The sequence below is a fragment of the Anneissia japonica genome, unplaced genomic scaffold (genome assembly GCF_011630105.1).
Source record: "Anneissia japonica isolate Jap-2015-1 unplaced genomic scaffold, ASM1163010v1 scaffold694_len1028156_cov167, whole genome shotgun sequence".
NCBI lineage: Eukaryota > Metazoa > Echinodermata > Crinoidea > Comatulida > Comatulidae > Anneissia > Anneissia japonica.
In genome coordinates, this window is record NW_022727885.1 from 814,354 (window position 1) to 831,762 (window position 17,409).

The 17,409-nt window shown below is 32.3% G+C and overlaps 1 protein-coding gene across 3 annotated transcripts; it reads left to right on the forward strand.

Moving 5' to 3' along the window:
* Positions 1 to 2,335: 2,335 nt before the first annotated feature.
* LOC117113827 (sialin-like) lies at positions 2,336 to 16,906 on the forward strand. Of its 3 annotated transcripts, XM_033257271.1 has the most exons (12): positions 2,336 to 2,512; positions 2,915 to 3,045; positions 3,531 to 3,604; positions 4,767 to 4,939; positions 5,213 to 5,446; positions 6,295 to 6,382; positions 7,694 to 7,789; positions 8,324 to 8,460; positions 13,193 to 13,342; positions 13,690 to 13,822; positions 13,962 to 14,203; positions 15,330 to 16,906. In XM_033257271.1, exons 3-12 carry the CDS (start codon positions 3,550 to 3,552, stop codon positions 15,438 to 15,440), a joined length of 1,419 nt encoding a protein of 472 aa, XP_033113162.1. In that variant the 5' UTR covers positions 2,336 to 2,512; positions 2,915 to 3,045; positions 3,531 to 3,549; the 3' UTR covers positions 15,441 to 16,906. The 3 variants fall into 3 exon arrangements, with proteins under 3 accessions (XP_033113162.1, XP_033113163.1, XP_033113164.1); XM_033257272.1 differs by lacking the exon at positions 2,915 to 3,045; XM_033257273.1 differs by lacking the exons at positions 2,336 to 2,512; positions 2,915 to 3,045 and adding an exon at positions 3,077 to 3,130.
* The last annotated feature ends 503 nt before the right edge of the window (positions 16,907 to 17,409 follow it).

The following is a 17,409-nucleotide window of genomic DNA, read 5'->3' on the forward strand; positions in this document are numbered from 1 at the left end:
GATTTGTTTATGGCTTAAATATATAAGGGCCAAATTATATATAATATTACTAATTCATTTATTATTTTGTGTAAGTTCTGTCTCATTATCATTGTATTTACACAGGCTGGTTTATGCCTGCTTTTATTTTCATATATTTGGCATAGGCAATGTAGGCATAATCGTTCTAGAACTCGAAAGTTCGAATACCCAAAGTCGCATTACTGTAGACCTACACTAAATCACCTACATAATGATTCTATAGCACCACAAATCATTTAAACATGTTTTCTTCCTGTAATATTTTGTGACAACCTGGTCTTCAGAAAAGAACAGTCTCATTGTGGTAGGACATATAGGTTTGCCAACACCCAGTGCTGTATCCAGGATATGAAGCAGGGGCATCTAAATTTGTAAGAAAAAAACTAAGGGGTCCATGACGCTCTCCCTGCGAAATTTGTATTCATAAATATACCCGTAAATGAGCTTTCACAACTTCTGAGGGATTTGTTTTGTCTGAGGTTGTTCCCCTTTTGAACGGTGATTTAACACCAAATATTAATAATAATAATAATAATAATAATAATATTAATAATAATAATAATAATAATAATAATAATAATAATAATAATAATAATAATAATAATAATAATAATAATAATAATAATAATAATAATAATAATAATAAGACGCAATACTCTTCGGGGTCACCATCCATCACCAACCTGGGCAATTTCGGACCTCTGCCTGGACTCGAACATAGGAACCGGAAACAAATTTTTCCTGCAACGGACGACCGGAGGCTCAGTAATTGTAATCGAGATAATGGCCCCAAAATAAATGCCGGCCTGTAAAAAATGGGAGAAAAAAGCAATTGTATTTAGTCAAAATGAGATATAAAAAAGAAATAAATGAAGTTCAGACTCACAAAGTGTTGAAATATTATGTCTTGAGGGAGATGGTTCCAGACTTTTCCAGCAGCATATTTGAAGGCCCTCGATCCCCAGTTGTTAGTTCCGTACTGAGAGAGCAATGTAAGATTAGAGCCGAGCACAGACCTGATCGTAATGGCTTGTAAGAAGTCACAAGCTTGTTGATGATATAAGCCAGTGAAATTTATTTCAGGCAGAGCCTTGAAAACGAGCAACCCTATCTTCTACTTGATACGTTGCTCATGTGGTAGCCAGTTAGTTCCCTTAAGACTGGAGTTATGTGTTCTTGTTTTCTCCTCAGAGTTATGAGTCGAGCACTTTGGCGTTTACTGATGAATGACGTGTTCAGTTTGCACAGAATGGAATTCCAACATTATTATCTGCCTTAAAGTTATGAATGAATGAATGAGCATTTCAGCAATGTGATTATTTTTATTTTTTCTTATGCGACTAATGTTACGAAGAAAAATAGAGCTGATCTACAAACCGCATTAACATGTTGAACCATGGAAAGGTTATTGTCAAAAATAATGCCAAGGTTTCTACAGGTGAGTGATGGTTTGATTAGTATTTCACCAATTTTGATGTGGTGAATTTCTATTTCTGAGACTTATGCCATATCTTGTGCCATCTGAGTGCTATAGCTTACATTACTGGCTATGGTTATTTTGCGACGATTTTACGCAAAATCGAGGTATTTATTTAGTGGAAGGCTTGGTCCTAACTTTAAACTTCAGTCTATATCTTTAGGCACTACAAAACTTCAGCTGTGCAGTTTTTGTAGTGGGAATTCTAAACAATGTCTCCGGAGAAGAGGATAGATAGGCTTATGCCAGATTGAGAAATTAAAAAATCAGCGGTTATGGCGATGTGGAGAAACTTTGTTAGGCCTAGTTGTTATGATTACCTCTTATATGAACTATTAAATTTCAGAGAGCAGTTGGTTGACCCCTGTCGATCAAACGCTACGTGGTGTACTACAATCATTAATTATTAAATGAACTGAATATAAGCATTCTGGTAGACTTTATATGTCGTACTTGGTTGCTTTGTAGGCCTATATTAAGACACTGACTCACAGTGAGTTGACAACACGATGACTTGGTGAATAATTTTGTTTAATAGGCTCATTCCTTCCCTATAGATCAACTCCCGTCCCAGAAGTTATCTTAAAACCCTCTTTTTTATCCTATCATGCAAAAGTACTTCTACGAACTGGAAGGCGTCCTTCAAAAGAACGTAAAAGTCGTTCGTAAATAGGGCTTTTTAAGTAGTAATTCTTAAAAGTATTGCGTGTATGCCAAATTAGAGCAGTCGTACCTTTTGCAATTTCATACTCTATGTTTATGGTAGCAGCTGTTAAATCATAGGAAATACTATTCAAACCAAGCTGCTGCTTATGTATTGTAGAACGTTAGTCAGTAAATCAGATGCGAAATCGAACAATGCGAAACAGGCGAATCATTAAAGCGGAACCATTAAGCATTTTGATACCAATGAAAGTTGAGTCTGTAGTCAACTTTAAAGCCATTTTCTAATCAAAAAATCTTGAGTATATTTGGTAGTTTCATCTTTGGTTGAGCTAGTATTAGCTGCATTAGGTAAGTCATATTTGAATGCTCAACAACATAGGCCTACACTTAGATACTTTCGTGTTAAGTTGATTACATTCGACTTGATTGATAATGTGACACAATCAGGTATCATACTTATTCAGTATTGTCTTGTACTGTAATGGTCAACCATCGGGTCACAAATTTTCCAAATTGTGTCTCATTTTGATGACACTTTTCAGAGTTCATAAAATATGAGAAAAACCGATACTGTTGTGATATTTCACTTCAGGAAAAATAACGTTTTGAAGAAATAATGATTATTAGAATAAACGTATTATATAAGAGGTGTTGATGTACTTGTCGGGTCGAGCGTTAGGGTCCTTTACGATTTCGTTTTCTTAGCAACAATATCAACTTTGTGGGGCTTTTTTGAACTTTCAATTACAGGTAATCGGTATTACAGAATTGTCCAGGCAACTCAGTCAATGCAACTCAAATCTGACATACATCAGAGATGAAATGTTTCTAAAGTCCACAATCAACTTCGAAAGACTTACGACTAAAGCTTCAGCAAAAATGTAAAGTGTCGATCAAACGTTACAATTTTTATACTAATGAGAAATACGCTGTCTTTTGCGAAACCTTACCAACAATATCCAATGGGTGAGGGTTATCTAGAATAGCCCATTAAAATCATCACTATAATAAATACATATATAAACATTTTGTTTTTTGTAATATTTATGTTTATAAGATATAGAATGCATTTTATAAGTGTCCACATGTTTGCCATAAGTTCTGTGTTTAATAATGAATGAGAATAATCACATAACAATTGTCAAGCAAGACATATGATTGCGGAGTATAATACATTGGTGCCTAATTATTAAATATGCACACATTTTAATAATAGGCTAAAGAATAATTTACTATATTATAGTGGAACACATTTACTTTTTTTAAATATCCTAAGCAGTTCGTTCTGTTACACTAATAGGTAAAAAGAGTGTGCAAACTTATTTTTTGTTATCATCATTGTCATTCATTTTATTTTAATTTTCAGATTTAAAATAGCAGTTTAAATGGTCTTCAACAAAGCTTCAAATGAGGAAAAAGAGCCACTTTTACAGAATGTTGGTAAGAGATAACTATTTAAAGACGAACCTTTAGATAGAGAGATAGGAGTTTTAAAGGGATAACGTATGTTACATGACTGCAGTAGGGAGATTTCGCAACCTTAGGAAAACAATACGTCATCTTCATTTTCATTCGTTCGTACTTACAGTTTAAAGTTTTCTTAACGAGCAGTATATGATTGTTGATGCATTTAAAAGTCATGGATCGTCTATGTAATGATAGATGCTCTATTGTATTGGATAGATTTACTTACAAAAATGATGGTAACGGTAATGGTTTTATATAGCGCCTTGAAATAATCTACTCACGGTGCTCGAAAAATATATGTGAATAAAGTATGAAAATAAACGAAATAATATTTTTTCATCGTTTTTTAAACCTCCCTAACATCATTAATCACTAAATATTTATTGTATACTTCAGATCCATAACAACTATGTTGTAGCATAGGTTTAAAAGGTTTTGGTAATTATTTTCAAACATTTTTTTTAGCAACAAAAAGAATACCTAACAGATATCCGAACTGTGGTCGCCCTACAGGCGTTCATTCAAAATAACTTCTTAAATTGTTCGCCTCCGTACGATACTTCAAGACAGTCTAGCGTAACATTTCATAAACAAGATCTTTTCGGGTAACCTGTATTGTCGTCAAATGCTTCGAAGAGGGCTTGTGTTTTATCTGTGTACCATGCTTTAAGTACTAGTGCTATCCAACTACGCATGCACATTCGTTTAACGAATTATATGATTTAATTCCCAGCAAAACCTCAATAGCCCAGTATGTTTAAGGTGTCTGCAAATAGGTCCCGTGTTCGAATCCTGGCCCAGACACTTTTTTCACGTTTTCAGATGATTCCTTTATAAATTTTATTTAAATATGTATTCAATTTTTGAAATATAACATAAAAAAAAACAAAATATGAAGGGGAAACACTGGTCAAAGGTTTTTTTCCAGCTGATTGTTTTGTTGTACATTATTGATGTCGCTACACGCTATCGCCGGTAGCTATATACTACACTATTGGACGGTCTAATCGAAGAGCTTCTCAGACTGCATCGAGACAGATAAGTTGTTCAGTGAAAAAAACAGTATTAGTGACATTGCAGCGATTTTATGGAAACCACGTTTGACCTAAACGGCCGTTCTGCTCCTTGTCCACAGATTCACCGCCCCGGTTACCGATTCGGTATATTATTTTATTCTTTTGTTTTATGGCCAACACAATCAACAATGGTATGCGCATCAACTGGAGTATTGCCATTCTAGCTATGGTTTCGAAGAAAAAGCTTGACCAATCGAATTTGTCTGCAGAAGTGCTTCTAGGAGATAATGGGGTAAAGAACTAGTTAGTTTTTACTGATTTCTATATAAAACTGTAACATGGATGATTATAATGGTATTTAACAGATTGTTAGTGGTTATTTTAGGTTTGTATTGGTCCATATTTTATTAGCTATGTAAATAGTAGGTCTTGTTAAAACAATTGTGATTCAATTGTGTTGTGTTGTATTCCTCCTTATTAGGCCTATTTAATATTTGGTGTGTGAAATAATGTTAATTAGTGTTAATATTGTAATTTTAGTGTGTATTACCTATTCTAATTTCAGACTGAATCATATGACTGGGACATGGAAACGCAACAAATCATATTGGGGGCTTTTTACTACGGATATACCTTTACGCCTTTTCTTGGAGGTTGGTTAGTTGGTAAAGTTGGAGGATTTCGTGTATTGTTTACAGGCGTGTTATTATCGTCTGTAATGATGCTATTGACAGCAATATCTGCAAGAATAAGCGTTGCTTTATTGATACTAACCAGAGTAATTGATGGAACTGGACAGGTAAATAAACATCTTTACAATACTTTTTGCATATTGTTCTTTTCGATGTTTGTTCCGTCTCCTATTGTGCTTTTTTATTCTCCTTGTTTTCCAAATGTACAGTAATTATCTTGTATTTGTAATTATGTAAATCCTTTTTGTGCTTTGATTACATTTTTGTATTGATTTCCTTGTCTTGCATTTTATTCTGTTATGCTTTCCTTTCGAATTTTGCCTTATAACTATTTCATCTTAATTCTGTAGTGCACTTTTTTTTTATATAGGCCTAATTTTATCTTCATTAATTCAATCAGTTATGTATGTTCAACTTCAATTTCACAATATTGGAAATTACAATAAAGTTTATTTGTACTTGTAACATTAAATTTAGTAAATAGTCCAAACAGTCTAACATGTTTATGGTTTTTACTGTTTCACTTCTCTATTTTTGGAGGTTTTGTGAATGAATTTGAATAAAATTATAATAATCATGTTACTTCAGTATAACAAGTGTATAGTGGATCCAATAATTTTTTCAATTTAAAATGTATTTGTTTTATTACATTAATAATAATTAATCAGTATTTTAGCATAATTAAGTTAAAATAATTAATTATGATAATTTATATTTAATTAATTAAATAATTAATTAATAATTTAAAATAATTGTGCTTTAAACATAAATAATCCAAAAGAGAACAGTTTGGTTTCTCTCCCCTTCTTATTTAAAGTTCAATACGTGACTTGATATCATCATATAATTATCATTCATTTACTTCTTTTTTTCTAATTGTCCTTAGTTATAAAAAGTATAAATGATCATTTTTTTTCCAGTTTTACAAAACAATATTGCTTACTATTTAATTTAGGGCGTTGTTTATCCGGCAACATATAGTATCATTGCAAAGTGGTCAAAACTTAACGAACGTAGTACTTTTATATCCGTATCATCCTCAGGTAAGAAGAAATTAGATAATTATTTTAGTGACAATATTATCATTATCGTATTAGAAACTTTAAGACTCATATGCTAAGTTACAGTACAGTAAACTTTTCCCATGGAATCGGAGTTAATACAACATACAAGAATAATCAAATAAATCACAACGAGGTGTAAAGCAGAGGAAAAGTTAATTCTATTAAGCCCCACCCTATGATATTGTTACTAAGGTTACCTTTAACACGACAATGTAAACGATGTTAGACAAGTGCATTTGTTTGACAACCCTTTGTATTTGAATGAAAAACCCACAATTCTGACAGTACTCTGGTAGGTCAATTGTGTTTTATTGACGCTCTCTGGATAGGTTCATTGATAATAATACTAATTGAAACTAGGCTAAGTTATGTAGAATAATATCAAACCCCAGGTTTCGCATAAAGTAGACATGGGTATTAGTAAATCTCCAACCATTACAGGATTGGCGCCAGTGGGGTGCGGGTGGAGAGTGTAGAAAAACATAATTTACGTCATGGGAGAAGAAAAAAATATTTATTTTTTACATTAGTACACTCTAAAATCGTTTAAATAAACCTTTGTTATCCCTAAGTTGCCAGTTTCTGGCAACAACTCCCCTGGATCATTTCTGAGACTAGTGCACTCGCGTATTGGTCGGGAAGTCACTCCCACCCCGTCAAACATCGGACCCCCCAAGTCGGGCAAATCCTGGTGCCAACCCTGAACGATTAATATTATCATTATTCATAATTTTGAGTATTTAAAGCAATGGTCTGCAAGATCATGACTCACTCATATAGACTAGCACAGAGGAATATAACTAAATGGAAATTAAAGGGTAATAAAAAGATGGGTCTTAAGTCTTATTATTGTTAAAAGGGAGGTTTTAAGTCTCATTTTTAATGTTAAAAGGGAGGTTGACTCTCGAATTACAACTGGGAGCGCATTCAATAATTTAGGAGCTACAAACTCAAAGTATCTTCCCCCCCCCCCCCCAATCTGGAACGAAATGCTGAGAAGGATAATCGTGACTGACTTGATGTTGAAAGAGAGCTGTTAATTTAAAAAAAATAATTATTTAAACAACATTATGAGGTTAATTCAATCGCATTACTCATGGCACTCGCTTGTTGAGAATATTAACATCATAGGTACTAAATAAACAATCTCATACGCGAAACAGTGCGTTTCTGTTTTTATAATTGTGTACAATGGAGAAATGGAAGAAAAATATAAATTAAACATATTGTATAATACAAATAATACTAATTAAATGATCGAAAGCATTATTCATTTGTTCTTCTTTTAAGGTTACAGTATCGGGGCAATAGTATCAAGTTATGTGTCTGCTTGGCTATGCTCATCATGTTTTTTAGGCGGATGGCCATCTACATTCTATGGAGTTGGTAAGATTGCGTTTCATTTTGTTTATTGGCTAATTATAATAATTCCGTACACTCCAAAAATAATTTCACTTTAGTTTATAATATTAACAATAGCGGTGGTGACGCAATGATTTGCCCGACTGGGGCTTGGCAGATGGGTCCAAGAGGAAATGTCCACGGAAATGTCTGCAAAAGCGTTTTTAATCGATTTTAGTCTCAGATGCTGTAACAATATAATTGTTTTCCTCCCGACGAATTGTGATTTCTCCCAGACGTGTGGTTGCCACCACTTCACAACAGTACTATCATATCCAGTCCTTCATGAAAGTTTATTCACCCAAACTCTCAATCTGGTAGGTGATATATTTTTAATAAAACAAATTTAGAATGTTTTATTATTTTTTAGCAGCAATGTTTTATATGACATTGTTTTTATTTTATACTTTGTATGAACAGAATACTGTTGGAGAGAACAGTAATATTTTACTGAAGAGGTGTATGGAACTATAGAAGTTTGTATTATACAATTAATTTTAAAATCATTCTTCTTTCTAGGTATAAGTGGAATCATTTTGTGCTTTGGGTGGTTCATTATTGGATCGAATGACGCAGCCAACAACCGATGGATATCAAATTATGAAAAGAAACTGATATTATCATCTCGAACAGAAGATACGCAAAGTGAAAATAATGCAAGTTTATTACAAATAGTAATAGTAATAGTAGGTCCAAGCAAATTGTAATATTAGATGTCGTCACGTAGTATAATTTTTTACTTGTCGGCCACAGGTGAGCCCTAGCATGGATCTTCAATTTATCACATTCCACATACTGTCTGATAGCTCGTTTGTCTCCTTCAGTTCAATGTCGTTTAAGAGTAATTTTTACTGGTTAAGTTAACTCACAAAACAACAACGTAAAAAAGTCATACAGCTTACATTTACGGATTTAAATAGGGATTGCAGTAAGCATGATGACATTTTTGCCCATATTAATACTGTCCTCAAAGACAAGTGTAATATGAACTACTTGCACCTTGTTGCCCGCCTAAGCAATTAAGATCTTCAACTCAGAGTAAACTCAACACTGTCTGTCTCTTATACACATCTAGATGTGTATAAGAGACAGGAAAAATGACAAAGCATTTTTCCACTATTTAGTCATGATTGATTTTTATATTATTATTATTACTATTTTTTAATGAAAACTAAAGTTTTGAATAATATTTATCTTATCTTTGTCTCTTATACACATCTAGATGTGTATAAACAGTAAACTTTTTCCCATGGAATCGGAGTTAATACAACATACAAGAATAATCAAATAAATCATAACGAGGTGTAAAGCAGAGGAAAAGTTAATTCTATTAAACCTCATCCTATGATATTGTTACTATGGTTACCTTTAACACGACAATGTAAACGATGTTAGACAAGTGCATTTGTTTGACAACCCTTTGTATTTGAATGAAAAGCGCATAATTCTGACCGTACACTGATAGGTCAATTGTGTTTTATTGACGCTCTCTGGATAGGTTCATTGATAATAATACTAATTGAAACTAGGCTAAGTTATGTAGAATAATATCAAACCCCAGGTTTAGCATAAAGTAGACACTGGTATTAGTAAATCTCCAACCATTACAGGGTTGGCGCCAGTGGGGTGCCGGTGGAGGGTGTAGAAAAACATAATTTACGTCATGGGCGAAGAAAAAAATATTTATTTTTTACATTAGTATACTCTAAAATCGTTTAAATAAACCTTTCGATATCCCTAAGTTGCCTGTTTCCGGAAACAACTGGCATGGATCACTTCCGAGTCTAGTCCACTCGCGTATTGGTCGGGGAGTCACTCCCACCCAGTCGAACATCGGACCCCCCTAGTCGGGCAAATCCTGGTGCCAACCATGAACAATTATTATTATCATTATTCATAATTTTGAGTATTAAATAAACATAAAAATAAATGTGGAACGAAATGCTGGGAAGGATAATCGTGACTGACTTGATGTGGAAAGAGAGCAGTTAATATTGAAAAAAAAAAAAAAAAAAACAATATTTAAACATCATAGGTACTAAATAAACAACCACATACGCGATACAGTGCTTTGCTGTTTTTATAATTGTGTACGATGGAGAAATGGAAGAGAAATATAAATTAAACATATTATATACCGTAATACAAATAATACTAATTAATTGATCGAAAGCATTATTCATTTGTTCTTCTTTTAAGGTTACAGTATCGGGGCAATAGTATCAAGTTATGTGTCTGCTTGGCTATGCTCATCATGTTTTTTAGGCGGATGGCCATCTACATTCTATGGAGTTGGTAAGATTGCGTTTCATTTTGTTTATTGGCTAATTATAATAATTCCGTACACTCCAAAAATAATTTCACTTTAGTTTATAATATTAACAATAGCGGTGGTGACGCAATGATTTGCCCGACTGGGGCTTGGCAGATGGGTCCAAGAGGAAATGTCCACGGAAATGTCTGCAAAAGCGTTTTTAATCGATTTTAGTCTCAGATGCTGTAACAATATAATTGTTTTCCTCCCGACGAATTGTGATTTCTCCCAGACGTGTGGTTGCCACCACTTCACAACAGTACTATCATATCCAGTCCTTCATGAAAGTTTATTCACCCAAACTCTCAATCTGGTAGGTGATATATTTTTAATAAAACAAATTTAGAATGTTTTATTATTTTTTAGCAGCAATGTTTTATATGACATTGTTTTTATTTTATACTTTGTATGAACAGAATACTGTTGGAGAGAACAGTAATATTTTACTGAAGAGGTGTATGGAACTATAGAAGTTTGTATTATACAATTAATTTTAAAATCATTCTTCTTTCTAGGTATAAGTGGAATCATTTTGTGCTTTGGGTGGTTCATTATTGGATCGAATGACGCAGCCAACAACCGATGGATATCAAATTATGAAAAGAAACTGATATTATCATCTCGAACAGAAGATACGCAAAGTGAAAATAATGCAAGTTTATTACAAATAGTAATAGTAATAGTAGGTCCAAGCAAATTGTAATATTAGATGTCGTCACGTAGTATAATTTTTTACTTGTCGGCCACAGGTGAGCCCTAGCATGGATCTTCCATTTATCACATTCCACATACTGTCTGATAGCTCGTTTGTCTCCTTCAGTTCAATGTCGTTTAAGAGTAATTTTTACTGGTTAAGTTAACTCACAAAACAACAACGTAAAAAAGTCATTTACACAGCTTACATTTACGGATTTAAATAGGGATTGCAGTAAGCATGATGACATTTTTGCCCATATTAATACTGTCCTCAAAGACAAGTGTAATATGAACTACTTGCACCTTGTTGCCCGCCTAAGCAATTAAGATCTTCAACTACCTCAATATTCCTAAATGTAAAACTTTTAACTATTGCACCGCTCATTCACGTTTCCATCTGTATATTTGTGGAATGACGTTTCGGAGGACTTGAAAATTCACCTTTATTGCAATATTTCAGAAACCCCTTCATATTTGGTTTCCCTCTGGACATTTAATTTCAGTGAAATTTTTAAGAAGCCCCTTAAAAATCACATTTTGGTTTCTTCCTGGACTTTTTGCCCTCCCCCAGACACTTTCGCCCGGGACATTTTGATATTTCTACGACATGTCTTAGGTAATATTGGTTAATTGGTAGTAGTAATAGTTTAATTATAACCATTATTATCACCTAAATGTTTCCAATAGTGCAAAGGCTTAATGTATGTTATTCTTTTTTTCTATTTACGTCTGTGTAGACCTAACTGTTATAATCCATGTCTTCAATAGTGTTATATCATAGTTTAATAATAAAACAAAATAAATAATAAAAATAAAAGTATTTTAGTATCAATAAAATCAATTCAATTCAATTAAAAAAAATAGGCCTATATAAAAATATGTAAGCTTTGTATATTATTTACATGATATGTTGGTTAAATTTATATAAATATTTTCCATGTTATCAGAATTTTTTTATGCTGAATTTTTGTTAACTAGAAAGATTGGGTAAAGTAAGAAAAAATGTAAATCTTTGTTTTATTTAACACATTGGGCAAACATCTGAGGGACAATTTCCTATGGTGACAATGGTCGGGAAAATTTCACAGGAGGAAAATGTCACAGAGGGAAAATGTCCGGCGGAAAATAATGGGTGAAAATGTACTGGGAGAAACCAACCGATATACATATTTTCTAACTTGTCTATCTTACTCTCATTTGATTTATTATTATTATTATTATTATTATTATTATTATTATTATTATTATTATTATTATTATTATTATTATTATTATTATTATTATTATTATTACTACCTTTTTAATTGTTATTATGTAGATGTCATTTTTACTAGAGCCCATGTGAGTACTGTTCTAGCGAGCCTTTAACATTAGGCTTCAAAGTGCAGGAGAACGGAGCAGTAAAAATGATTCTTCTGTTTTTTTTTTCTTGTTTTTTTTTTTTTTGTTTGTTTGTTTTGTTTTTTTGCAGTTGTCTTTGTTAGTTTTCCTTGTATCACTAGGATATTGCATGGTTATTTTTCTGTTTGTTCATGTACAGCGCATAAATGCAACTTTATTGTATTTTGCTTTATATAAGGTTTACATTATTATTATTCAGTGTAATTCTGCATTTTACTTTTTACAAGCATTTTTCCACTATTTAGTCATGATTGATTTTTATATTATTATTATTACTATTTTTTAATGAAAACTAAAGTTTTGAATAATATTTATCTTATCTTATTATTTATTTATTTTTATTATTATGATTATTATTATTATTATTATTACTACCTTTTTAATTGTTATTATGTAGATGTCATTTTTACTAGAGCCCATGTGAGTACTGTTCTAGCGAGCCTTTAACATTAGGCTTCAAAGTGCAGGAGAACGGAGCAGTAAAAATGATTCTTCTGTTTTTTTTTTCTTGTTTTTTTTTTTTTGTTTGTTTGTTTTGTTTTTTTGCAGTTGTCTTTGTTAGTTTTCCTTGTATCACTAGGATATTGCATGGTTATTTTTCTGTTTGTTCATGTACAGCGCATAAATGCAACTTTATTGTATTTTGCTTTATATAAGGTTTACATTATTATTATTCAGTGTAATTCTGCATTTTACATTTTACAAGCATTTTTCCACTATTTAGTCATGATTGATTTTTATATTATTATTATTACTATTTTTTAATGAAAACTAAAGTTTTGAATAATATTTATCTTATCTTATTATTTATTTATTTTATTATAATTAATACTTCACATATTTATAATAATAATGATTTTGTTCATTATTTATTTCTTATTTAATATCTATAATATGTATTATACTTATACTAGTCCAATGAAAACTAAAATACAAACCTAGCCGATAAGACAACATTATGTCTTTTATATCAACAGTTAGACAAGGTACCATGGAAGAGCATTCTTACATCGGCTCCTGTATGGTCGTTATGTGTTTGCAATGTTGGTTTTGATTACGGATATTATTTCCTAAGTGCAGATGTTCCAATTTTCTTTAAAACTATTTTGGGATTTCAAATAAAAACGGTAAGTTTGTCTTTTGTTAATGTGCATTTATTAATTTTTTTATATATATTTAAAAAAAAACAGGTTCAATTCCAAACCAATGCTAAAATACTAAATTTTAAAAGTCATAAAATTAAAAAAAAAATAAATAAAAAAATACTGCATGAGACTGGTTTCTATAAAATCGCTACATGATATATTACCAAAAACTTTCAGACTTTCCGTTTCGACGGGAACAGCTACGCAGTGCAATAAATGAATTTAAAGCTGTATTGACAGTGCACGATTTCATAAAACACTGGTTTCAATTATGCTTATTTGTATAATATTGAAACGCTTACAATGTGTGTCTTTCCTGGATCATACAGACTGGATTACTAACCCTGCTACCTCAAAGTGCTATGTTTATAACAATGATTCTTGGAGGCGTCCTTGCAGACAAATTGATATTTAGTGGAACATTGAGGATAATAACGATGAGGAAAATATTTGGTTTTCTTGGTAAGAACACCATTTTATAAATAAACTAGTTAAACAGGCGTATGCTACGTTAGTCTTTATTATTGTTTACTGTATAAGGACAAATGATATTTTTTTGAGAAACTACTTTATGGATAATTAAATTAATTTATTATTTCAGGCCTTGGAGTTTCATCAGTATTACTCGTCTCTCTTGGTTATTTTAGAAACGATATCACAATTGTTGCTATTTTGATGGTCGGTGTGTTCGCGATGTATGGTTTTTTCATTCCTGGAATTGATGCAAATACAATAGATATTGCTCCAAATCATTCAGCATTGCTAATTGGAATTATGTTTTCGATATCTAGTCTTACTGGCTTCATAGGTCCAGCTGTATTAGGAGCATTGACAAACAGTACGGTAAGCATAAATATGTGCTGTATTTATGATCAGTAAATAAATAAGGTAAAGCTAATAAATCAATATATTATTTAAATTATCATTAAAATATGCCTAATGAATCAATATATCATGACATATCAATTAGTCGAACTTACGTTTGTATCCTGATTGTATACAATTGGAGAATGGCATCTTTGGCCTATCGCTATGAAAGTCCAATAGCGTACTGTTTTTGTCGGGTTTGGTTAAATGAAGAACCGAAGGTAATAGCACCCCTATAAAGTGTATTAAGCGGAAAGTTTTGTGTCCAAACAAATAGTGTCCCTATTACTTTCTCCTTAAGAGGGATATCTTCTTCGGGGTGACCCAAAAGAATGGTTATATTGTGTATATAATACGATTTGTTGTATTTACCAAACAAAAACATGAACCAGCAAACATGAGATCTGAGTTTCTTGGTTTAACATTCAAATAAAATAAGATAACCTTAGATTTTAAATCATTGCCCTGTGTTGCGCCATATCTACGTACTAAAAAAAAATATTGGCCCCCGGTCGATACACTTGAGTAGGCTCTGCCTACCGTTATAGGCCTGGCGTGGAAAGTCCGTTAATCAGGCCAGTTAGAACGCCTGCCGGACCGCTTCCAGTCAGCTGGACAGAATTTGACACTCTCTTACTCGCTCGAGTCGGCTCGGCATAGTTAAACAAGTCCGAACGATCCGCTTGAGTTGGCTCTCTCCGTTGCAGCCGGAATATATATATATAAACAGTATTCTAAAATCTGCATCTTACTTTTGATTAGCACTAAATTTGTGGAGAACCGAGATACATGTAAAAATAGTAAAGTAAATTGGTCTAGTAATTTTTGAGTTATGCGCCCTAAAGGACGCACTCCTTCTGCATACATACAGACACGCTCTATTGCAGTGGCAATACAACAACAATTAAATATTTAAAAGTTAAATTGACCATTAATAGCAAATTTGCGTACATCTGAAACACCTAAACTGCAGGTTTCTCCAACCATTAAGACTGAATAATACATTTATGGCATTCTCAAATGTGTGTACATATTATAGTATTTGATACGTTGGTTTGTCTTGCATTTTAAGAGACTTAATCTACTGTCATTTATCTTTTAGAATACGATAATCCAATGGAGAGAGGTATTTTGGATTGTAGCTGGAGTACAAGCATTTGGACTGGTAGCTTTTTTAATATTTGGAAGTGGTAATGAACAAGATTGGAATTGAATACCGATATTACCTTGATTGATGCACCCTCAGAAAATACAAAAAAGAAACAAATTAGTCTAGTTTTGAGGAGTGTTTTTTTTTCTATTGTTAGCAGTAGTATTTTATTCACAGACTTATGATTTAGATAATTCTGACCAACCTACCAATGAAGAATTGGATCCTATTCCTCTTGATCATCATGGTAAAGATGTTACAGTTGATGATGCTTATCTCAAAATAACAGTGCAACAACCAAGGCAGGAGAGTGTTCCTATTCGACTTTTATTGTTCATCCAGAATGAGAGCCAGAGAGGCCGGACGAACTAACTACCGAGGCAACCGTAATGGATTTGATAATTATATTTTAGCCGAATTTGAAACTTTAACAGCCAGAAAAAAATCATTCAATAATACAGCACATGAAAAAGAATCTGAGTTGTCTAAATATGCGTAAAAACTAAATGAGAAATTTAAGTTCAATGGAATTTAGTAATGGTTAATGGGTTTAGATTGTTATACTGTAAAATACAAAACGTCTCTCTGCGATGAAAACGGTTAAAACGCTCATCCGTCGAAAGGACAGCATTTTGCAATTGGATGAGATATTAGCAATCCTCAATGCTAATAAGAGCCGGCATCAAAATGTAGGCATTGGAAATTTACACCTGAAATACAAATACCTCTCTATAAATTAGAGGGCAGTTTGTACCAAAGTTTAGTCTATCTACATAAGATCGTGATAACGTAAAACGTGCGTCATAGACTCTCGTCTGTCAATGCATTAATACATAGACTCTCGTCTGTCTATGCATTAATATATATATATATATATATATATATAAAATATATATACATAATATCTATAGTCCTATATGTATATGAAATTAAAATAGAATGTAAAAAACGATGTACAATTATTGAAGGTTGACTTGTTTCTTATCTGCGCCTTCTGGGTCATTATCTTTCGTGTAATTTGCATATGCAATGTAAGCATAGGTAATAGGTAAGCTTACTATAACTTAATGGCGCCAAGAAGTCGAAAGCTGAAAGTTGCATTACTGTACAAATAAATCACATACAGTTATTAGGTAATAAACCTTAAACTATTAAAACGCACCTAAATAATATGGATTGATTTTAATTTTTTACTTTGTATATTTTTTTGTGATAACCTAGTCTTCAGAGAGGAACAGCTCCATTACTTTAGGGCGTAATGGGTAAAGCCAATGCCCAGGGTGGACCCATGATTTAAAGCAGGGAGTTGTGAATTTGTAAAAAGAATCCAATAACGAAGAAGTATGAACTTCAATGCAAAATTGAGCTTTCCCTACCTCTGAGTGGTCTGTGAATGACGTAAGTTCTTAAGTATTTAAGGTTTCACCCTGTTAAAATGTGATTTTATCTTATCCTTGTTACAGTAAGCAAACATGTTATTTTTGTTTGTATAGAGACAGAAAACTCAATAAAGTATTCATTTAAAAGAATCCAAGTGAGAGATCTTGCTGACCCCGCCTAGCCTAAATCTGAAAAACGCGCTTTCGAACAACAAAACATGTATTTGACGTCACACCATGGTCAAAATAATGTTTTATAATGCAATATTATTTCAGCACATAAAATGCCTATTTATTAAACAAAAACAGGGCAGCAGACACTTCATGGCAAGAGCAGAGCCTGTGCACACGGGCTTAAACAAAGTCGAATATCAGTAACTTTATTTCACAATACTATTCATTCCAGTAGGCCTACACTTCACAAATAAATATTTACAATTTTGCTTGAACTGGCGCTCACAGACGCAAGGCTTTATACGTAAGGCCCTTACAAAATAGAAATAAAGCTAATAGAAATTCGAAGTGGAAAATAAATAGAAAATAAAATAAAAGGATATCAATAAAATTAAAAACAATGTTTTTAATTTTTTATAGATAAAAATTTATTTTTTATAGATAAATACTGAAAAAAAAATGTATAGGTGATTCCACAC

Excerpts from the sequence above, each read along its gene's own strand:
- LOC117113827 (XM_033257271.1), top strand. The coding sequence starts at position 3,550 with ATGGTCTTCAACAAAGCTTCAAATGAGGAAAAAGAGCCACTTTTACAG. Across the intron at positions 3,605-4,766 it reads GCCACTTTTACAGAATGTTG|ATTCACCGCCCCGGTTACCG; the intron begins GTAAGAGATAAC and ends CCTTGTCCACAG. Across the intron at positions 5,447-6,294 it reads TAATTGATGGAACTGGACAG|GGCGTTGTTTATCCGGCAAC; the intron begins GTAAATAAACAT and ends TATTTAATTTAG.